Consider the following 23,828-nt stretch of genomic DNA (forward strand, 5'->3'; position numbering starts at 1 on the left):
ATCCCAATAAAAATAATCCAAATAAAAATAATCCCAATTCCTTGGGATATCCCAAGGAATCAAAGCATTCCATGGGGGGGGGGTGACAAATCACAGTGGGAGTGGAGGTGAGCCTGGAATTCCCATGGAATTCCCATGGAATTCTCACTAAATTCCCATGGAAAACTCCCTGGAAACCCCTCCAGGCCCAGAATTCCAAGATATCCCAAGGAATTCCAGCATTCCCCGTGCCAAAACCACAATGGGAGCAGAGGTGAGACCAGAATTCCCATGGAGAACCGCCGGAAAAATCCCTCCAGGCCCGGAATTTAATCCCAATAAAAATAATCCAAATTCCTTGGGATATCCCAAGGAACCAAAGCATTCCATGGGAGTGGTGACGGAATCACAGTGGGAGTGGAGGTGAGCCCGGAATTCCCACAGAATTCCCATAGAATTTCCATGGAATTCACCCAGAAAATCCCTGGGAAACCCCACCAGACCCAGAATTCCAAGATATCCCAAGGAATCCCGACATTCCCAGTGCCAAAACCACAATGGGAGAGGAAGTGAGACCAGAATTCCCATGGAATTCCCACTGAATTCACCCAGAAAACCCCTGGGAAACTCCACCAGCCCCAGAATTCCAGGATATCGCAAGGAATTAAAGAATTCCATCAAAGCCATGCTAAAACCAGAATGGGAGTGGAGGTGAGCTTGGAATTCCCATGGAATTCCCACCGAATTCCCACAGAAAACTCCCTGGAAACCTCTCCAGGCCCAGAATTCCGGGATATCCCAAGGAATTCCATCAAGGCAATGCCAAACCACAGTGGGAGCAGAGGTGAGCCTGGAATTCCCATGGAATTCCCTGGGAAACCTCTCCAGGCCCGGAATTCCAGGATATCCCAAGGAATCCCAACATTCCCAGTGCCAAAACTGGAATAGGAGCGGTTGGAGAGATTTCCTTGGATTTTATTCCATGGGATGGGATTGAGCGGGAAGAGCATCCACGGGGAGCTGGAATTTGGGATCATGGATGTGTTCCCCTTTTCCCTCTTTTTCCCCCTTTTCCCCCTTTTCCTTGGGTTGCTGTTTTTCCTGAGCTCATGGATATTTGGGAAGGACCTTTTCCCTTTTCCCTTTTCCCCTTTTCCCCTTTTCCCCTTTTCCCCTTTTTCCCTTTTTCTCCTTTTTCCCTTTTCCTCCTTTTTCCCCTTTTCCCCTTTTCCCCTTTTCCCCTTTTCCCCTTTTCCCCTTTCCCCCTTTTCTCCTTTTCCCCTTTTCCCCTTTTCCCTTTTCCCCTTTTTCCCTTTTCCCTGGGCTGCTGCTTTTCCCGAGCCTGTGGATATTTGGGAAGGACCCCTTTTTCTCCTTTTTCCCCTTTTCCCTCCCTTTCCCCCCCCCTTTTCCCTTTTCTTCCCCCCTTTCCTATTTTCTCCATTTTTTACCATTTCCTCCTTCCCCCCCTTTTTTCCTTTTTCCCTTTTCCCCTTTTCCCCTTTTTTCCCTTTCCCCCCTTTCCCCCCCTTTCCCCCCTTTTCCTCCTTTTCCCCCCTTTTTCCCCTTTTTCTTCCCCCTCTTTTCCTATTTTTCTCCATTTTTACTTTTCCTTCCTTTCCTTTCCTTTCCTTTCCTTTTCCTTTCCTTTCCTTTCCTTCCTTTCCTTTCCTTTCCTTTCCTTTCCTTTCCTTTCCTTTCCTTTCCTTTCCTTTCCTTTCCTTTCCTTTCCTTTCCTTTCCTTTCCTTTCCTTTCCTTTCTTTCCTTTTCCTTTCCTTTCCTTCCTTTCCTTTCCTTTCCTTTCCTTTCCTTTCCTTTCCTTTCCTTTTCTTTCCTTTCCTTTCCTTTCCTTTCCTTTCCTTTCCTTTCCTTTCCTTTTTCCTTTTTCCTTTCCTTTCCTTTCCTTTCCTTTCCTTTCCTTTCCTTTCCTTTCCTTTCCTTTCCTTTCCTTTCCTTTCCTTTCCTTTCCTCCTTTCCTTTCCTTTCCTTTCCTTTCCTTTCCTTTTCCTTTCCTTTCCTTTCCCTTTCCCGTGGATATTCGGGAATGCCGGGCAGGCTGAGGGCCGATTCCATCCGGGATAAACTGGGCTCCATCCCCCGGGCACGGATCGATTATCCCGGGGAAAAGCGGGATTGGAGGCGCCTCCCGAGGGAAGGGGAGCAGGGATGGGATCCCGCCTGGCTCGGGGACACCGGGACAGCCCGGGAACGGTACCGGGAGCCGGGAATGTCGGGAGAACGGGAATGGGATGGGATGGGATGGGATGGGATGGGATGGGATGGGATGGGATGGGATGGGATGGGATGGGCCGGGAATTCCGCACCGAGACATCCTGGGCTTGGGAGATGCGGGATTTCGGTTCCCCGGGGAATTTCTGCTTCAAATCCTGGGAATTTCTCCTTTGGTTTGTGGGAGTTCCTGCTTCAAATCCTGGGAATTTCTGCTTCAGTTCCTGGGAATTTCTGCTTTGGTTTCTCGGAATTCTTGCTTTGGTTTGTGGGGAATTTCTCCATCGGTTTTTGGGAATTTCTGCTTCAAATCCTGGGGCTGTTTCTGCTTCAAATCCTGGGATTTTCTCCTTCAAATCCTGGGAAATTCTGCTTCAGTTCCTGGGAAATTCTGCTTCAGTTCCTGGGAATTTCTGCTTCAGTTTCTGGGATTTTCTCCTTTGGTTTCTGGGATTTTCTCCTTCAAATCCTGGGAGTTTTTCCTTCGGTTTGTGGGGAATCTCTCCTTTGTTTTCTGGGAATTCCTGCTTCAAATCCTGGGAATTTCTGCTGCAACTCCTGGGGGATGGGGAGGCTGTTTTTCCTTCAAATCCTGGGAATTTCTGCTTCAGTTTCTGGGATTTTCTCCTTCAAATCCTGGGATTTTCTCCTTCAAATCCCGGGAATTCCTGCTACATTTTCTGGGAATTTCTGCTTCAGTTTGTGGGGAATTTCTCCTTTGGTTTCTGGGAAATTTATGCTTCAAATCCTGGGAATTTCTCCTTTGGTTTGTGGGAATTCCTGTTTTAATTCCTGGGGAATTCCTTCTGTGGTTTCTGGGAATTCCTGCTTCAAATCCTGGGGCTGTTTCTCCTTCAAATCCTGGGAATTTCTCCTTCAAATCCTGGGAATTCCTGCTACAGTTTCTGAGAATTTCTGCTTTGGTTTGTGGGGAATTTCTCCTTCAGTTTCTGGGAATTCCTGCTTTAATTCCTGGGAATTTCTCCTTTGGTTTGTGGGGAATTTCTCCTTCAGCTCCTGGGAGGAGTTTCTGCTTCAAATCCTGGGAAATTCCTGCTTTCACTTTCTGGGAATTTCTCCTTCATTTCTGGGAATTCCTGCTTCAACTCCTGGGCCCGTTTCAGTTTCTTGGGATTTCTGCTTCAATTTCTGGGAATTTCTGCTTTGGTTTATTGGAATTTCTGCTTTGGTTTCTGGGAATTTCTGCTTTGATTTCTGGGAGTTTTTGCTTCAAATCCTGGGAATTTCTGCTTTGATTTCTGGGGGATTCTGGGATCGAGGATCCATCCCGAGGGATTTTTATGGAATTCAGGGATAGAAAAGGGAAGGGAGACCCATCCTGGAATCCTGAGATTCCCATGGGATGGGATTTGAATGGAATTTCAGTCCTTTTCCCACCCAAACCATTCCAGGATTCTCAGATCCACCGCTCCAGAAATTCCCACTGGGAGGAATTGTGCAATTCCAGAGAGGCTTGGGCAGGAAATCCATAATTTCCCCTTTACTTTGGGATCAATGAATTCCATTTGCTGCCGCCTGGGAGCAGATCCATGGATTTGTCCCGGCTCCAAGGGCACGACACAATTCCAGCATTTTCCAGGACTTTTTTTTCCCCCAAATCTGGATTTTTATGGGGTCGGATTGGAATAAATCCCCCCCCCCCCCAAAAAAAAAAAAAAAAAAAAATTCTGGAAATTAAATTGGTAAATCAAGGCAAATCTTTGGGAATTCTGGCTTGGGGGAACAAAATTCCAATCCCCAAAATTTGGGATGAATTCTCCTGGAATGATCCAGCAATCCCAAGAAATCCGCAGCTGCCTCACCCTTGGAATTGTTGGAATAACTTGGGAGAAGAATTCCCAAATTCCCTTCCAAACCTTTTCCTCATCCTGCTTTGCATTCCCAAGATTTTTAATTTTTTTTGCCCCCGATTTTCCACCTGGAGATCGTCCAAATAAAAAATGGGAATTGTGGCATTTTTTGGGATTCACCCCTCCTAAAAAAGGATCATTTTTCCTTGTGGAATTAAAGTGGGAAATGTTGGAATTGGGATTTTTTTTCTCCTTGGATGTGAAATTTGGCTTTGATTTCACCATTTCCTTGGAGCTGTTCCTGAATTTTTTCCCCTCAATTCCCGACATTTCTGCCCAGTCGGATTTTCCAGGACTTTTTCCCAAATCTGGATTTTGCAAGGTGGGATTGGAATAAACTCCAAAAAAAAAAAAAAATTCTGGAAAACTGGGAACGTGTTTTTGGGATTTTCCCACTGGAGCCATTTTTCCTGAAATCCAGGAATTTCATAATGACTCCATCAAACCATTAAAAAAAAAATAAATAAAAAAATAAATTAAAAAAAAAAAAAAAAAAAAAAAAAGGGGAAAAATCCCAACAATTTGGGAAATCTTTGGGGAATTCCAGCTCAGGGGAAAAAAATTCCAATCCCCAAATTTGGGATGGAAGGGAGAGACCGTGAATTCCCACGGGATGATCCAACAATCCCAATTTGAGGACAATTTTCCACGTGGAATTTTTGTCCCATCCCGATGGAATTCCATCCCCATTATCCCCATTTTTGTTGGATTTTCGGGGTGAGGATGTTGCCCCTGGTGGCTTTTCCTGGAATTTTGGGATTTTTGGGATGGGGACATTGCCCTTGGTAGGTTTTTCCCAGAATTTTTGTGATTTTTGGGGCAAGAACATCGCCCCCACTGGTTTTTCCCGGAATTTTGGGATTTTCGGGATGGTGGCATCGCCCCCGGTGGTTTTTCCCACAATTTTGGGATGGGGACATTGCCCTTGGTGGTTTTTCCCAGAATTTTCTGATTTTTGGGATGGGGACATCACCCCTGATGGTTTTTCCCAGAATTTTGGGACTTTCGGGATGGGGATGTTGCCCCTGATGATTTTTCCCTGGAATTTTTGGATTTTTGGGATGGTGACATCACTCCTGGTTGTTTTTCCCAGAATTTTGGGATTTTTGGGATGGCGATGTCACCCCTGATGATTTTTCCCAGAATTTTGGGATTTTGGGGATCAGGACATTACCCCTGGTGGCTTTTCCCAGAATTATGGGATTTTTGGGATGGTGACATCACCCCTGATGATTTTTCCCAGAATTTCGTGATTTTTAGGATGGGCACGTCACCCCCAGTGGTTTTTCTGGGAATTTCAGGATGTTAACGCCGCGTTTTTTTCCTAAATCCAGGCGAATCTGAAGAAATTCATGGAATACGTGCAGATGCTGAACTCGGAGAAGGTTTGCCGGCTGCTGGAGAAGGGGCTGGATCCCAATTTCCACGATCCCGACACCGGAGGTCAGTTCTGGAATTCCTCTGGAATTTTTTTCCCCCACTCCATCCCATTTTTTTTTAGGGGTTTTATGACGCAATTCCCACTTTTCAGAAGATTTTGGGAATGTGGAATATCCTTTGGGATAATTCTTCCCTTCCCCCAGTCCCCAATGGGGTTCATTGGGATCCAATCCCACGTTTCTCCTCTTGGAATATTTTCCAAATTTTTTGTTCCCGGCCTTTTCCGGCTGCTGTGGGATGAAGGGATTGGAATCTCAGGAATTCCGGGATTGGAATTTCTCAGAAATTCCAGGATTGGAAGATTTGGCGGCTTTTTTTTTGGGAATGTTGGTTTTCTTACCATGGAGGGATTGGGATCTCTCAGGAATTCCTGGATTGGAATCTCTCAGAAATTCCGGGATTGGAATCTCTCAGGAATTCTGGGATTGGAATCTTCCAGAAATTCCTGGATTGGAAAATTTGGCGGATTTTTTTGGGAATGTTTGGGAATTTTCTCGGAAATTCCGGGATTGGAATCTCTCAGGAATTCCGGGATTGGAATTTCAGAAATTCCGGGATTGGAATTTCCTGGAAATTCCAGGATTGGAAAATTTGGCGGATTTTTTTGGGAATGTTGGTTTGATTCCCGTGGATTTTTCAGGAAGCCTGAGCTGGATGCTGGAAGAGCAGGGTGGGAATGAACTGGGAATGAACCATCAACTTTCCTTGGGATTTTTGGGAGTGGATCCTTGGGGAATCCATTTGGAAAATTCCTTGGGGATCCATTTGGAAAATTCCTTGGGGATCCATTTGGAAAATTCCTTGAAATTTTTCAGAGCGGATCCTTGGGGATCTCATGGAAAACTCCTCATGGAAAACTGGAAAATCCTGCCTGGAAAAATGTTTTCCTGTGGGATTTATCCCCATAAATAGACTGGGAATGATTGGGAATAACCAGGATGAATCATTCCTGCTTGGAAATTTTTTTTTTCCTGTGGGATTTCATCCCATAAAATAGACTGGGATGAAAAAATATTGGGAAAATATTCCTCAGCAGGGATTAATCCATTTTTTTGGGAAAAAAAAAAACTGGGATGAGCCTTAAAAATCCCCTGAGCTTCCTGGAAAAAACCTTGAGCTGACCCCATGGATTCCAAACTTTGGGAATCTCCATTTTAATGGATTTTTGGGAAGGGTTTTAGGGATTTATTCCCATTTTTCCCAGCTCTGCTTGGATGGAAAAATAGAGAAAAAAAAATCCATTTTTGGGAAGCTTTTCCAGCCCACTTTGCTGCCGTTCCCATTTTTGCTGGGAAGATATTCCAGGGAATGATTTTCCCTGGATTTGAAAGGGATGGAAAAAAAAAGCCCCAGAAAAAAAAAAAAAAAAATCGTCACCGTTGGTTCCTGTGGGGACATTGAAAAAAAAATGGGAATAAAAAAAACCCCACCGAGTTTTCGTTGTTCCCAAATAAAAGACCAAACCCCAGGGATGGTTTTGTCGGAGAAAAGAGGAAAAAATAAAATCCAGGGATATTTTGTGAGGGATTTTTTAACGAGGGACAGCGGGAGAGGGAGAGGAGGAGTCCAGGAAAACGTTGGAATTAGAAAAGAGGATTCAAAATCCCCTTTTTTGAAATAAAGGGAAGGGAAAAAAAAAAAATTGCTGCTGGAATTGGGAATGGGGGAGGGAAAAGGGAGCTGGAGTCGGGCTGGGAAAACTGGGAATGTTCTCCTGGAGAAGGGAAGGATCCAGGGAGAGATTCCAGAACATTCCAGGGCCTGAAGGGGCTCCAGGAGAAGCCGGAATTTGGGGAAGGAATGGAGGGACAGGACACAGGGAATGGGGAGATTGGGGATTTTGGGATGGAATTCCCAGAGAATCCCTGGAATGTCCAAGGAAAGGCTGGAGAACCCTGGGATGGTGGAAGTTTTCCTGCCCATGGAATGGGATTGAAAGTCCATGGATCCCATCCCAAAATATTCCAGGATTGTGGGATCCAGGAGGCTCCCGAGGGGTTTGGATAAAATTCGGGGATGGAAAAGGGAAGGGAGACCCTTCCTGGAGTCCCGAAATTCCCAGGGAAGCCCCTGGATCCCAAAATTCCTTTGGGATGGATCCAAGGTGAGGCTGGGAGAGCTGGGAATGGAGGGAATTCCCTGGGAAAGGGGAGGCTGGGGTGGGATTTGGGGATTTGGCTGGAATTCCCAGAGAATCCCTGGGAGTGCCCAAGGAAAGGCTGGAGAAATCTGGGACCATGGAATGGTCCCTGCCCATGGAATGGGATGGGAACGATCTCAGGGACAGGGATGGGCTGACCTTGGGATGCCCCTTCCCCAAACCACCCTGGAATTGTCGAGGTTGGGACAGAATTCCAAGAATTCCTTGGACTTTTCTAGGGGATGGTGACTCCAAATCTCCCTGGGAATCTGTCCCTGTTTTACACCCCAAGGACACAAAGACTCTGATTTCAGAAGGCTGAAAATGACTTTTTTATTTTTGGGATGTGTCTCACTTTTATCCCATTCTACACAGACCAATCTGATTGGTGACACAAAGACAAAAATCTCTCCAGTCACATTGGTCAGACCAGAGGGACATCGAGAAGAAATCCCTCCTAGGGAAAGAAATATAATGTAATATAATGTAATATAATGTAATATAATATAATGTAATATAATGTAATGTAATAATATAATATAATACAATACAATACAATACATATACATATACATATATATATATATTATAATATCTATAATTATATTATATATAATTATATTATATAATATACATAATATTATATGTCATATACAATATTATATGTATTATATACATATAATAATATATTATAGAGTATTATAGAATATTATAGAGTATTATAATAGATATTATATATTATATTCTTATACTATGCTATAATATGATTATAAATAATATATACTATTATATATATTATATTATATAATATATAATATATAATATATAATATATAATATATAATATATAATATATATTATATAATATATATTATATATATTATATAATATATAATATACAATATATAATATATAATGTATAATATATAATAATATAAGAATAATATAAGAATTATATTATATAATATCATATATTATATTATATTATATTATATTATATTATATTATATTATATATATAATACATTTTTGCAGTTGCAAAAACACATCTCTCCTTTACAAAAAATTCCCTGGAAAAGGAATTACAGAAAACCAAACCACCTCAGGCACAAACCAGCGCTACAACCATCTCCTGGCAAGGCCTGACCACCTTTTCCAATGGGGAAAATTATCCCAAAAATCCAAAGTGAGGCTCATTTTGTCGTGTCCCCACAGAGTGTCCTCTGACGGCGGCGGCGCAGCTGGAGCTGAGCTCGGACATGATCAAAGCGCTGCGGAACGGGGGAGCGCACCTGGACTTCCGCACCCGCGAGGGCATGACCGCCCTGCACAAGGCCGTGCGGTGCCGCAACCACGCCGCGCTGCTGGTCAGGGGACAGAGTTCCCTTCCCTTCCCTTCCCTTCCCTTCCCTTCCCTTCCCTTCCCTTCCCTTCCCTTCCCTTCCCTTCCCTTCCCTTCCCTTCCCTTCCCTTCCCTTCCCTTCCCTTCCCTTCCCTTCCCTTCCCTTCCCTTCCCTTCCCTTCCCTTCCCTTCCCTTCCCTTCCCTTCCCTTCCCTTCCCTTCCCTTCCCTTCCCTTCCCTTCCCTTCCCTTCCCTTCCCTTCCCTTCCCTTCCCTTCCCTTCCCTTCCCTTCCCTTCCCCCTGATTTTCCCTCCTTCATCTCTTCCCCTCGTTTCCTTCCTTTCCTCCTTCCCTCAAGGGAGAGGCCTGGAGGGGAAAGGGGGAAAAAGGAGGAAAAATCTGGGAAGGGCAGAGGAGAAGCGAGGGAAAGAGCACAAGGACGGAGGGACAGAGGGGGAGGTGGAAAGGAAAATCTGGGAAAAGGGAGGGAGGGAGGGAAAAAAGGAGGGAAAGGATGGAAGGAGGGAGAGAGGGATGGAGGGAAGGAAGGAGAGAGGGAAGAAGGAGGGAAAAGGGAAGGAGAAAAGGAAGGGAAGGAGGGAGGAAAGGGAGAGAGGGAAAAAAGGAATGAGAGGGAGGGAGAAGGGAAAGGAATAAATGGAGGGAAGGAAAAGAAGGGAAGAAAGGGAAGGAGAAATGGAGGGGAGGGAGAAAGGAAAGGAAAGGAAAGGAAAGGAGAGGAGAGGAGAGGAGAGGAAAGGAAAAATCTGGGAATGGAGGGAGGGAATGAGAGAGCGAATGAGCACAAGGACAGAGACTCCCCACCGGGACACGGGGTGAGCTCCTCATCCCGGCCCATCCCAAGGAATTCCCGTTGTCCCGCAGACGCTGCTGGACCTGGGCGCGTCCCCGGACTACAAGGACAGCCGAGGGCTGACCCCGCTCTACCACAGCGCCATGGTGGGCGGGGACCCCTACTGCTGCGAGCTGCTGCTCCACGACTACGCCCGCCTCGGCTGCGTGGACGAGAACGGCTGGCAGGAGATACACCAGGTGGGACACGGGGCTGGGAATGGTCTCCTGGTGCCCATGGATGGGGCTGGCAGGAGATACACCAGGTGGAATGGGATAGGATCAGCAGGAGTGGGATCTGAGCATGGAAATGTTCTCCTGGTGTTTATGGATGGGGCTGGCAGGAGATCCACCAGGTGGGACACGGGGATTCACAGAGCTGGGAATGTTCCCCTGGTGCTCATGGGTGGGGCTGGCAGGAGATCCACCAGGTGGGACACGGGGATCCACCTGCAGGGGTGGGACACAGGGGTGGGAATGGTCTCCTGGTGCCCATGGATGGGGTTTAGGGTTGGGCTCTGGGAATGTTCTCCTGATGTCCATGGATGGGGTCATTCCATGCCTGAAGTTTTAGGGTTGGGCTCTGAGAATGTTCTCCTGGTGTTCGTGGATGGGGCTGGAAGGAGATCCAGCAGGTGGGACGGGATGTGATCCACCTGCAGGGATGGGATCTGCACGGGTGGGATCCAGCCATGGGAATGTTCTCCTGGTGCCCCATGGTTTAGGTGGTTCCATCCTCGGGACTTGAGGGCTGCATTCTGGGAATGTTCTCCTGATATCCATGGATGGGGTCATTCCATGCCTGAGGTTTTAGGGTTGGGCTCTGGGAGTGTTCTCCTGGTGCTCATGGATGGGATTGGACTGTGGGAATGGTCTCCTGGTGCCCATGGGTGGGGCTGGGCTGGCAGGAGATCCACCAGGTGGGACATGGAGATCCACGGGGGTGGGAATGGTCTCCTGGTGCCCATGGATGGAGATCCACCAGGTGGGACAGGGAATATTCTCCTGGTTCTCACGGATGGAGATCCACCAGGTGGGACAGGATCCATCCCCAGGGATGGGATCCAGCCATGGGAATGGTCTCCTGGTGCCCATGGATGGGGCTGGAAGGAGATACTCCAGGTGGGACACAGGGATCCACCTGCAGGGGTGGGAATGGTCTCCTGGTGCTCATGGATGGGGTTCTGCCATGGGAATGTTCTCCTGGTGCCCATGGATGGAGATCCACCAGGTGGGACAGGATCCATCCCCAGGGATGGGATCTGCAGGGATGGGACACGGGCACAGAAATGTTCTCCTGGTGTCTGTGGGTGGGGCTGGCAGGAGATACACCAGGTGGGACACGGGGGTGGGATCTGAGCAATGGAATGTTCTCCTGGTGCTCATGGATGGAGATCCATGGCTGGGGCTGGCAGGAGATACACCAGGTGGGACACGGGGCTGGGAATGGTCTCCTGGTGCCCCTGGATGGGGTTCTGCCATGGGAATGGTCTCCTGGTGCTCATGCATGGGGCTGACAGGAGATACACCAGGTGGGACACGATGATCCACCTGCAGGGGTGGGATCTGAGCATGAGAATGGTCTCCTTGTGCTCATGGATGGGGTTCTGCCATGGGAATGTTCTCCTGGTGCCCATGGATGGAGATCCACCAGGTGGGACAGGACCCAAAGGGATGGAATCCAGCCATGGGAATGTTCTCCTGGTTCCCATGGATGGGACTTGCAGGAGATCCACCAGGGGGGACACGGGGATCCACAGGGGTGGGAATGTTGTCCTGGTGCCCATGGATGGAGATCCACCAGGTGGGACAGGACCCAAAGGGATGGAATCCAGCCATGGGAATGTTCTCCTGGTTCCCATGGATGGGACTTGCAGGAGATCCACCAGGGGGGACACGGGGATCCACAGGGGTGGGAATGTTCTCCTGGTGCCCATGGATGGAGATCCACCAGGTGGGACAGGATCCATCCCCAGGGATGGGATCTGCAGGGATGGGACACGGGCACAGGAATGGTCTCCTGGTGGGATCTGGCCATGGGAACATTCTCCTGGTATCCATGGACGGGATCATTCCATGCCTGGAGTTGTGGGCTGGAGTCTGGGAATGCTGTCCATGGATGGGATCATTCTTTTTCCTTTTCCCTTGTTTTTTCTCTTGTTTCCCCCACGTTTTCCCTCCCATTCCCCCCCATTTCCCCCCCCCCCCCATTTTTCCCCCTATTTTTCTCTGTCTTTTCCCCCATTTTCCCCCATTTTTCAACCCATTTTTCAACCAATTTTTCCCTGTTTTTCAACCCGTTTTTCCCCGTCTTTTCCCTATTTTTCCTCTTTCCCCCTTTCAACCCTTTCCCCCTGTTTTTCTGCTTTTCCCCATTTTTATCCCCGTTTTTCCACCCATTTTTCAATCCATTTCTCCCCATCTTCCCCCATTTTTTTTCCTGTTTTACCCATTTTAACCCATTTTCTCCCATTTTTAACCCGTTTCCCCCCATTTTTTCCCCCATTTCCCCCATTTTAACCCATTTCCCCCATTTTTAACCCGTTTTCCCCCATTTTTAACCCATTTTCCCCCCGTTTTTCCCCGTTTTTCCGGGCTCAGGCGTGTCGCTACGGGCACGTGCAGCACCTGGAGCACCTCCTGTTCTACGGCGCGGACATGACGGCCCAGAACGCCTCAGGAAACACCGCCCTGCACATCTGCGCCCTCTACAACCAGGTGGGACCCGGATTTGGGGACAGGGAACAGGGATTTGGGGACAGGGGACGCCACAGGGGAGGTGGCACCACCATGGGACACTCCTGCGTCTCCACATTCCCAAATCCAGAGGTGGAATCCTTGGGATACGGGATGAGGCTCCTTGGAGCCCCCGATTTTGGGTTCCACAGGAGAACATCCTGAGGTGGAATCTCTGAGTTTTGGGGACAGGAGATGGGGACACGGGGACAGGGGACACCGCAAGGGAGGTGGCACCAGCCCGGGACACTCCTGGGTCTCCCCATTCCCAAATCCAGGGGTGGAATCCAACCCTGTCCTGGGATGAGACCATTTCTCCTTGGAGCTCCTGGGTTTGGATTCCACAGGAACTCCTGGGTTTGGGTCCCAGGGTGGAATCTGTGGGATTTGGGGACAGGGGACGCCACGGGGAGGTGGCACCAGCCCGGGACACTCCTGGGTCTCCCCATTCCCAAATCCAGAGGTGGAATCCATCCCTGTCCTGGGATGAGACCATTTCTCCTTGGAGTTCCTAATTTTGGGTTCCACAGGAGAACATCCCGTGGTGGACTCTGTGGGATTTGGGGACAGGGGACACCATGGGGAGGTGACACCAGCCCTGGACAATTCGGGGTCTCCCCATTCCCAAATCCAGAGGTGGAATCCAACCCTGACCTTGGAGACCATTTCTCCTTGGAGCTCCTGGGTTTGGATTCCACAAGAACTCCTGGGTTTGGGTCCCAGGGTTGGATCTTTGGGATTTGGGGACAGGGGACACCACGGGGAGGTGGCACCACCATGGGACACTCCTGGGTCTCCCCATTCCCAAATCCAGAGGTGGAATCCTTGGGATACGGGATGAGGCTCCTTGGAGCCCCCGATTTCGAGTTCCACAGGAGAACATCCCGAGGTGGAATCTCTGAGATTTGGGGACAGGGGACGGGGACACGGGGACAGAGGACACCACAAGGGAGGTGACACCACCATGAGACACTCCTGGGTCTCCACATTCCCAAATCCAGAGGTGGAATCCATCCCTGGCTCCATCCCTGTCCCGGGATGAGCCTGTTCCTCCTCAGAGTCTCAGCCTGGTTTGGGAATTCCCAAGGGAACATTCCATGGTTTCATCCTTGTCTTTCCCATGGAAGGAGAATTCCTTGGAAAAGGGGCAGAATTCCTTGGAAAAGAAACGGAATTCTTTGGAAAAGGAGGAGAATTCTTGGAAAGGGGCAGAATTCCTTGGGAAAGGGGCAGAATTCTTGGAAAAGGGGCAGAATTCCTTGGAAAGGAAACAGAATTCCTTGGAAAAGGAGGAGAAGCCTTGGAAAAGGGAGAGAATCACTGGAAAAGGGGCAGAATCTTTGGAAAAGGGGTGGAATCCTTGGAAAAAGAGGAAAATCCTTGGAAAGGGGCAGAATTCCTTAGAAAAGGGCCAGAAATCCTTGGAAAAGGAGGAGAATTCCTTGGAGAAAAATCCTTGAAATTTGAATCTGGAAGATCCCAAAGATTCCTTCCAACCCCAATCCATCCATCGATCCCATAACTCGCTCCCTTTAGGGTCGGGAACACCGAATCCTTCGGGAACGCTCCTCCTCCCTCTTCCCAAAGAATTCCCCGGATCTGTTGCTCCCAATCCTTCTCCAATTCCCATTTTTTTTCTCTCTTTTTCCCAGGAAAGCTGTGCCCGGGTTCTCCTCTTCCGAGGGGCCAGCAAGGAAATCCGGAATTACAACAGCCAGACGGCGTTCCAGGTGAGCAGAATTCCCGGGAATCCCCATGAAGGATCTGTCCCAAATCCAGGGGTTTCTCCAGGTGGGATTTGTCCCATCGGGGCGGGATTTGGGATCAGAGTTTGGCACAGGAGAGGAGGGAGGGAAAAACTGCCTGGAATTCCGGGAAAAGGATGGGAATGAATGTGGGGGGTGTTGAGGGATATGGAGGTGGGAAGGGGAAGATGTTGATGGGTTTTTTTTGGGATGGGGATGTTTGGGATGGAGGGGAATCCCGGGAAAAGGGGCAGAATTCCTGGGAAAAGGGGCAAAATCCTGGGAGGATTTGGGGATTTTAGGGATTTAGGGTTTTGTGGATTTTGGGATTTGGGGACTTCAGGATTTGGAGATATGAGGATTTAGGGATTTGAGGTTTGGAGATTTGGGGGATTTGGGGATTTCAGGTTTTGGGGATTTGGGGATTTCAGGTTTTGGGGATTTGGGGATTTCAGGTTTTAGGGATTTGAGGATTTGAAGATTTAGGGATATGGGGGTTTGGGGATTTGGGAGCTTGAGGATTTAGGGTTTTGGGGATTTGAGGATTTTGGGATTTGGGAACTTCAGGATTCAGGTATTTGGGGATTTGGGGATTTTGGGGACATGGGGACTTTGGGATTTGAGGATTTAGGGATTTGGGAATTCAAATATTTAAGGACTTCAGGGACTTGTGGAATTGGGGAATTGAGGATTTGGGGGGTTTGAGGATTTAGGAATTTGGGAATTCAGGGATTTGATGACTTTATGGAGTTGAGGACTTGGAAATTTGAGGATCTGGGGAATTGAGTTTTTGGGGAATTCAGGATTTGGAAACTTGAAAATTTAGGAAAACTCTGGAGACTTGGAGAATTAGGGATTTTGGGAGTTAGGGAATTGGGAATTTGAGGTTTTGGGGAATTGAGGACTTGGACACTTGAGGATTTTGGGATTTGGGAATTTGGGAATTTGAGGACCTGGGAATTTGGGGACTTGAGAATTCAGGAACTTGGAGAATCAGGGATTTTGGGATTTGGGGATTTAGGGACTTTGTGATTTGGGAATTTGGCTGCTGGGCACTCCCCTCCCATCAGGAACCGGCTGCCCAGGGCATTCCCAATCCCTGGAAAAATCCCCAAATCCCTTTGGATGTGACCCTTGGGGACACATTCATTGCCCTGGACTGGCTGATCCCAAACCTCCTCAAAATTCCCGGATTTTCCAGGATTGTATTCCAAGATCCAAACCCAACACCTTGGGAACATTCCAGGATTTGCGGATGAATCCCCGGCTGGAATCTGGGAATTCCAGAGCTCGGGATTGTCCCCAAACCAGACCCACCCAAACCTTCTCCAAACTGTCCCGGGAAATTCCCAGAATTCCCAGAATTCTTCCAGGCAGAAGAATCCTTGGCTTTCCGCCACGGGAAGCAGCTGTTCCCATCCACGTGGGAGCTCTGGAGCCGCCGATCCCGGATTCCGATCCCGGATTTTCCGGCTCTTTTCCAGGTTGCCATCATCGCGGGGAACTTCGAGCTGGCCGAGATCATCAAAACACACAAAGAGTCCGACGTTGGTGAGTTGGGATTTTTCCTGCTTTTCCCGCTTTTTTTTTTCCCCCTTTCCTGTGGATTTTAGGGATGGATTTTTGGGGTGGGATTCATGGATTTTCTCAGTGTTGGATCCATGGATTTTGGGGTGGGATTCATGGATTTTCCTGGTGTTGTGTCCATAGATTTTCCTGCTGTTGTATCCATGGATTTTTCGGTGTTGTATCCATGTGTTTTCTTGGTGTTGGATCCATGAATTTTCCCAGTGTTGCATCCATGGATTTTCTTGGTGGGTTCATGGATCTTCCTGGTGTTGGATCCATGGATTTTTCTGGTGTTGTATCCATAGATTTTCTTGGTGTTGTGTCCATGGATTTTCATGGTGTATCCATGGATTTTCTTGGTTTTGTATCCATGGATTTTGGGGCGGGATTCATGGATTTTCCCGGTGTTTTATCCATGGATTTTCCCAGTTCTGTATCCATAGATTTTGGGGTGGGATTCATGGATTTTCCCGGTGTTGTATCCATGGATTTTCCCAGTTCTGTATCCATAGATTTTGGGGTGGGATTCATGGATTTTCCCAGTGTTGTATCCATGGATTTTCCCAGTGTTTCATCCATAGATTTTCCTGTTTCATCCATGGATTTTCCTGTTTCATCCATGGATTTTCCCAGTGTAATATCCATGGATTTTGGGATGGGATTCATGCATTTTTCTGGTGTTGTGTCCATGGATTTTCCCAGTGTTGTATCCATGGATTTTGGGGTGGGATTCATGGATTTTCCTGGTGTTGGATCCATGGATTTTCTTGGTGTTGTATCCATAGATTTTCCTAGTGTTGTATCCACGGATTTTGGGGCGGGATTCATGGATTTTCCCAGTGTTTCATCCATGGATTTTCTCGGTGTTTCATCCATGGATTTTCCTGTTTCATCCATGGATTTTCCCAGTGTTGGATCCATGGATTTTCCTGTCGTATCCATGGATTTTCCTAGTGTTGTATCCATGGATTTTGGGGTGGGATTAATGGATTTTTTCTGGTGTTATATCCATGGATTTTCTTAGTGTTGGATCCATGGATTTTCCCAGTGTTGTATCCATAGATTTTGGGGTGGGATTCATGGATTTTCCCAGTGTTGTATCCATGGATTTTTGTGGTGTTGTATCCATGGATTTTCCCAGTGTTGTATCCATGGATTTTTCCAGTGTTTCATCCATGGATTTTTCCGGTGTTTCGTCCATGGATTTTCCTGTTTCATCCATGGATTTTCCCAGTGTAACATCCATGGATTTTGGGATGGGATTCATGCATTTTTCTGGTGTTGTGTCCGTGGATTTTCCCGGTGTTTCATCCATGGAATCTGCAGCCACTTTGGATCTTAGAATTACCCAAGAGATTCCCATCCTGATTTTCCAGCCTGGCCAACATTCCCAAACTCTGGAATTACCCTGGATTTGCTCTACTGTCAAATCCTGATTTTTTTTCCCCCCTCTCTCTTTTCTCATCCCTGAGGGATTTCATTCCCAAAATCCCAGGATTTGGGGCAAGGAGGGAAAATCCTCTGGGAACGGGAGCAAAGTGTTGTTCTGGTTGGATTTGCTTTTTTTAAAGGAACATTTTGGGAATTTTGGTCACTTCTTCCATCCTTCCCCTGTCCCCATGGGAGAAATTCCAGGGAAAATTTGGTTTGGATCAGGAATCAAATCCACACTTGAATTATCCCGAGGGATTTACGGCTCCAGAGGTGCCAATGGATGGAGCAGTGGGAATTCCCAGCAGCTGGAAAAAAAATTTTGGGAAAAATTCCTGACTGAGAGGGCCTGGCAGAGAATTCCCAGAAAATTCCCCTGGATCCAAGGTTGGAGCAGCCTGGGATTGTGGGGAGGGATGGGATTGGATGGGATTTATAATCCTTTCCCACCCAAATTCCTGGAATTCCGTGAAAACACTGAAATGATGGAAAACTGGGCTCAGTTCTTACGGAATTTGCAGCAGGGATTGAGTTTGGCTCAATCCCAAAAATCCTTTATCCCGTTTTTTTTTTTCTTTTTCCCTATTCTTGAATAGCCACAACTGGGAATTTGGGGTGGGATAGAAAAGGTCAGGAAGGATTTTGGGAAGAAGAAGCTGAAAATTCCTTTGGCTGCAAGGTCACGGAATTAATAAAAAAAAAAAAAAAAAAAAAAAAAAAAAAAAATTTGGGAATAAATGACCTCCAAAAGTCCGGCCTAAATTCCCCTCGGGATCTGCAGCTGGAGATGAGCGTTTTCCTTGGAAAAAAAAAAGGAGGAAAATTGAGATGGAAAGGTGTCAGGAGCAATGGAATGGCTGGGAATCAGCTCCGGATTAAAAAAAAAAAAAAATAGGTCAGGGAAGAATTCCAAATTAATTCCGATGAGAACAGCAGGTCCAGATGGTCCTGCCCGCAGCCAGGAGCTCCCCGGGGTTTGGGAATAATTGGGTTTGGAAATCAGGGGTTGGAAAATGGGGTTGGAAATAATTGGAGTTGGAAATGGGGATTGGAAAATTGAGTTTGGAAAATTGGGGTTGGAAATAATTGGGTTTGGAAATGGGGTTTGGAAAACGGGGTTTGGAAAATTGGGGTTGGAAATCGGAAATTGGGGTTGGAAATTGGAAGTGGGGTTTGGAAATCACGTTTGGAGACTGGATTTGGAAACCAAGTTTGGAAAATGGGGGTTGAAAAATGGGGTTGGAAATAATTGGAGTTGGAAATGGGGTTTGGAAATTGGGGTTGGAAATTGGGGTTGGAAATTTGGGTTGGAAATTGAGGTTGGAAAATTGGAAATGGGGTTTGGAAATCACGTTTGGAGACTGGGTTTGGAAAATGGGGGTTGGAAAATGGGGTTGAAAAATGGGGTTGGAAATAATTGGGTTTGGAAATTGAGGTTGGAAATTGGAAAAGGGGTTTGGAAATCACGTTTGGAGATTGGATTTGGAAATCAAGTTTGGAAAATGGGGGTTGGAAAATGGGCTTGAAAAACGGGATTGGAAATAATTTGGTTTGGAAAATGGGGTTGGAAAATTGAGGTTGGAAATTTGGGTTGGAAAATTGGGGTTGGAAAATTGAGATTGGAAATTGAGGTTGGAAAATTGGAAATGGGGTTTGGAAATCACGTTTGGAGACTGGGTTTGGAAAATGGGGGTTGGAAAATGGGGTTGAAAAATGGGATTGGAAATAATTTGGTTTGGAAAATGGGGTTGGAAAATCGGGGTTGGAAAATTGGGGTTGGAAATTGGGGTTGGAAATTGGGATTGGAAATTTGGGTTGGAAATTGAGGTTGAAATTAGGAATGGGGTTTGGAAATCAAGTTTGGAGACGGGGTTTGGAAAATGGGGGTTGAAAAATGGGGTTGGAAATAATTGGGTTTGGAAAATGGGATTGGAAATTGGAAATGGGGTTTGGAAATTTGGGTTGGAAATTGAAAATTTGGGTTGGAAAGTGAGGTTGGAAATTGGAAAAGGGGTTTGGAAATCACGTTTGGAGATTGGATTTGGAAATCAACTTTGGAAAATGGGGGTTGGAAAATGGGGGTTGAAAAATGGGGTTGGAAATCATTGGAGTTGGAAATGGGGTTGGAAATTGGGATTGGAAATTTGGGTTGGAAATTGAGGTTGAAATTGGAAAAGGGGTTTGGAAATCACGTTTGGAGATTGGATTTGGAAACCAAGTTTGGAAAATGGGGTTTGGAAATCGGGGTTTGGAAAATTTGGTTTGGAAATGGGGTTTGGAAATTGGAAATTGAGATTGGAAAACGGGATTGGAAATGGGACTTAGAAACTGGAAATGGGGTTTATAAATAGGGTTTGGGAATTCGGGAGGAGCTGAGGAATTCTGTGGGAGCAGGGAACGGCTCCTGCTCGTGTCCTTTTCCCAGGGTTTTATGGGAAATGCTGACAGCAGGGATTTGGTGGGATTGGGGTTGGAATGACGCTCGTGGAGAGATTTTCCCGTGGAATTCCCAGTGGGAAGCTGGGCAGGGTTGAGGTGGGATTTGGTGACCCCAGAGCAGAGGGAGGAAGGGCGGGAGATTCCCAGGAGGATTCCTGTCCCCTCTTGCCCTGGGAATTCTCCAGCCTGGGACATCCCATGGGAATTCTCCAGCCTGGGAGATCCCATGGGAATTCTCCAGTTTGGGGAATGTGGGAATTCTCCAGTTTAGGACATCCCATGGGAATTTTCCAGTTTTGGAGATGCCCTGGGAATTCTCCAGTTCGGGACATTCGATGGGAGTTCACTACTTTAGGAAAAGATTTGGGAATTCTCCAGTTTGGGAAGTGCCGTGGGAATTCTCCAGTCCGGAAAATGTCCCTGAAAAATTTCCAGTCTGGGAGATTTCCATAGGAATTCTCCAGTTTGGGAAATGAATTTGGGAATTCTCCAGTCTGAGAAGTGCTGTGGGAATTATCCAGTCTGGGACATCCCATGGGAATTCTCCAGTTTGGGAAATGTGGGAATTCTCCAGTTTGGGAGATCCCATGGGAATTTTCCAGTTTTGGAGATGCCCTGGGAATTCTCCAGTTCAGGACATTTGATGGGAGTTCAGTACTTTAGGAAAAGATTTGGGAATTCTCCAGTTTGGGAAATGTGGAAATTTTCCAGTCTGGGACATCCCATGGGAATTCTCCAGTTTGGGAAATGAATTTGGGAATTCTCCAGTCTGAGAAGTGCTGTGGGAATTATCCAGTCTGGGACATCCCATGGGAATTCTCCAGTTTGGGAAATGTGGGAATTCTCCAGTTTGGGAGATCCCATGGGAATTCTCCAGTTTGGAAAATGTGGGAATTTTCCAGTCTGGGAAACCCTTTTCCCCTTTCCCACTTTGGGCCATTCCATGGGAATCCTCCACTTTGGGAAACGCTTTTCCCCCCTTTTTCCCCTCTGGGCCATTCCAGGCTCCTTCCCCAGCTTCCCTCTGGAATTTTCCAAAGGATTCAGGTGGAATCACGGCCCGGGATCCGAGCAGACATTTGCTCTCCTCGTGCTTTTCCATGAAAATTTATCATGGAAACAACGAATCCAAACAAACCTCGGAGCGCTGATTGCGCTTCCCTTCCTCCGGCTGCCGGGAATTTTCCGGAGCCTCTGGAGCATCTCCAGGCTGGGAATTCCTCGGGGAGCTTTGGGCGTGTCCCCTCCCGGAGCATCCAGACCCCTCTGGAAAAGAAGGATCCGTGTTTTCCTTGGGAAAACAGGGATGGGGCCGCTCGGAGCGGCGCTGTCATGGCAACGGACGGGATTCGTTTTGCCGGGAGAAAACTCGGTAAACAAACCTGGAATAAAGTCTGGGAAAGGTGCAGGAAGGAGGATCCGGAGCTCGTTGTGGGAATTGCTCCGAGTTTCCTTCTTTTGTCGTCTCCTTTCCCGGTTTTTCCCCGCTGGGAATGGTGGGTTTGTGGTGGTGGGATGAGGAAATTCCATGATTTTTGACCCAGTTTTCCCACTGGATTGGCTTTGGTGGGACACTTGGGGACATGGATCAGGGGTGGCCTTGCAGTGGTTGGATTTCATTGGCTGGGAAGATTTTTCCAACCCCTAAAGTCTCTGAAATTCCTTAATTTTGAGCCAATTTCCCTTTGGCTCCAAAATTCTGTAATTTTGGCCCAATTTTCCCATTGGGATGGTCATGGTGGGACATCCCTCCTTCCTGGTGGCCCCTGGGGACACAGATCAGTGGTGGCCTTGGCATTGGCCCTTGGGGACACAGATCAGTGGTGGCCTTTTGCATTGGTTTGGTTTGATGGCCTTGGAGGATTTTTCCAACCCCTTTGGCTCTGAAATTCCATATTTTTGACCCAATTTTCCCATTGGGATGGCTTTGGTGGGACATCCCTTCTTGCTGGTGACACTTGGGGACACAGATCTTTGGTGGCCTTGCAGTGGTTGGATTTGATGGCCTTGGAGGATTTTTCCAACCCCTTTGGCTCTGAAATTCCATGATTTTCACCCAATTTCCTTTTAGCTCTGAAATTCCATAATTTTGACCCAATTTTCCCGCTGGATTGGCCTTGGGGGGACATCCCTCCTTCCTGGTGGCCCTTGGGGACACAGATCAGGGGTGGCCTTTTGCATTGGCCCTTGGGGACATGGATCAGGGGTGGCCTTGCAGTGGTTGGATTTCATTGGCTGGGAGGATTTTTCCAACCCCTAAAGTTTCTGAAATTCCTTAATTTTGAGCCAATTTCCCTTTGGCTCCAAAATTTTGTAATTTTGACCCAATTTTCCTGCCGGATTGGCCTTGGTGGGACATCCCTCCTTCCTGGTGGCCCCTGGGGACACGGATCAGGGGTGGCCTTTGCATTGGTTTGGTTTGATGGCCTTGGAGGACTTTTCCAACCCCTCTGGCTCTGAAATTCCATATTTTTGACCCAATTTTCCCATTGGGATGGCATTGATGGGACAACCCTTCATGCTGGTGACACTTGGGGACACGGATCAGGGGTGGCCTTGCAGTGGCTGGAATTGATGGCCTTGGAGGATTTTTCCAACCTCTTTGGCTCCCAAATTCCATGGATTTGTCCGGCTTTCCCATTGGGAATGTCCGGATGTGGGCGCCCAGTGCCGGGGGATGCCGACAGGATCCGGGAAGCCGCCGGGAGAGATTCCCACACCCGAGGTTGGAACTCCCGGGAGAACGAACGCCCGGCGTTGCCACGGCAACGGGAAGAGTTCCAGGAGCCTGAAATCCTCGGACTTTGAACCTCAAATATTCCTCGGGAAAAATATTTCCGAGCTCAGGCTGCTCCTTCCCAATCTCGGGATTTTCCTTCTCCTGGTGGTCTTGGAGCACCCTCAGGATTCGCCTCTGGAGCGAATGGCAGCTCTGGGAATATCCCAAATCCAGAGGGATTGGAATTTCCTGTCCCCTCTCCCAGCTTGGAGAGGGAAAAATCCATGTTTTTCCCGATGTTTTGGCACCAGGAACAGGCTGGATGTGTCTGATTCCAGATTTCCCGCTGGGTTTTGGCACCGGACAAATTTTAGGGATGTGAAAGTTCGGGATGGGAAGGAGCTCATTAAAACAAGTGCCTTTGTGAGAAACTCCCAACCCAACTCCACAGGAATTCCCAACTCTCCTTCTCCCTCACCCTCTTCCACCTTCTCCCACAGCCGCACTCCCAACACCCAATCCCGCATTCCCATCTTTTTGGAGTTTAGATTCCCACCTAACCCCAACATTCCCATTTTTTGGTTTTATATTCCCACCTAAGCCAAACATTCATGTTTTTTCTTTAACCCCTCCAGTGCCTTTCTGAGAAACTCCCACCCCAGCTCCTCACCCATTCCCAACCTTCTCTTCCATCTTCTCCCACAGCCGCACTCCCAACACCCAATCCCACATTCCCATCTTTTTGAGGGTTTAGATTCCCACCTAATACCAACATTCCCATTCTTTTTTTTCCCAGTACCTTTCCAAGAATCTCCCAACCTTCTTCCCAACCCAGCTCCTCGCCCATTCCCAACCTTCTCTTCCATCTTCTCCCACAGCCGCACTCCCAACACTCAATCCCATATTCCCATCTTTTTGAGGGTTTAGATTCCCACCCAACCCAAACATTCCCATTTTTTGATCTTATATCCCCCACCTAACCCCAACATTCCCATTTTTTCTTTAACCCCTCCAGTGCCTTTCCACCCCAGCTCCTCACCCATTCCCAACCTTCTCTTCCATCTTCTCTCACAACTGCGCTCCCAACACCCAATCCCACATTCCCATCTTTTCGAGGGTTTAAATTCTCACCTAATCCCAACACTCCCATTCTTTTTTTCCCAGTACCTTTCCAAGAATCTCCCAACCTTCTTCCCAACCCAGCTCCTCGCCCATTCCCAACCTTCTCTTCCATCTTCTCCCACAACTGCACTCCCAACACCCAATCCCACATTCCCATCTTTTTGAGGGTTTAGATTCCCATCTAATCCTGTCTTTTCATTTCTTCAGGATTTAGA

General features: G+C 47.6%; 1 protein-coding gene across 1 annotated transcript in view; it reads left to right on the forward strand.

Annotated features, from left to right (window-relative positions):
• Positions 1-23,828, forward strand: part of SHANK3 (SH3 and multiple ankyrin repeat domains 3) — a gene marked incomplete at its 5' end in the record, with an annotated part of 158,618 nt that overhangs the window by 16,603 nt on the left and 118,187 nt on the right. The window contains 6 exons of the mRNA XM_083860077.1: positions 5,415-5,523; positions 8,874-9,025; positions 9,886-10,053; positions 12,454-12,570; positions 14,241-14,318; positions 15,818-15,884. Coding sequence (XP_083716203.1) covers positions 5,415-5,523; positions 8,874-9,025; positions 9,886-10,053; positions 12,454-12,570; positions 14,241-14,318; positions 15,818-15,884 — 691 coding nt within the window. The remainder of the gene's footprint in view (positions 1-5,414; positions 5,524-8,873; positions 9,026-9,885; positions 10,054-12,453; positions 12,571-14,240; positions 14,319-15,817; positions 15,885-23,828) is intronic.

Source organism: Zosterops lateralis, assembly GCF_965231275.1.
Source record: "Zosterops lateralis genome assembly, chromosome: 4".
Taxonomy (NCBI): domain Eukaryota; kingdom Metazoa; phylum Chordata; class Aves; order Passeriformes; family Zosteropidae; genus Zosterops; species Zosterops lateralis.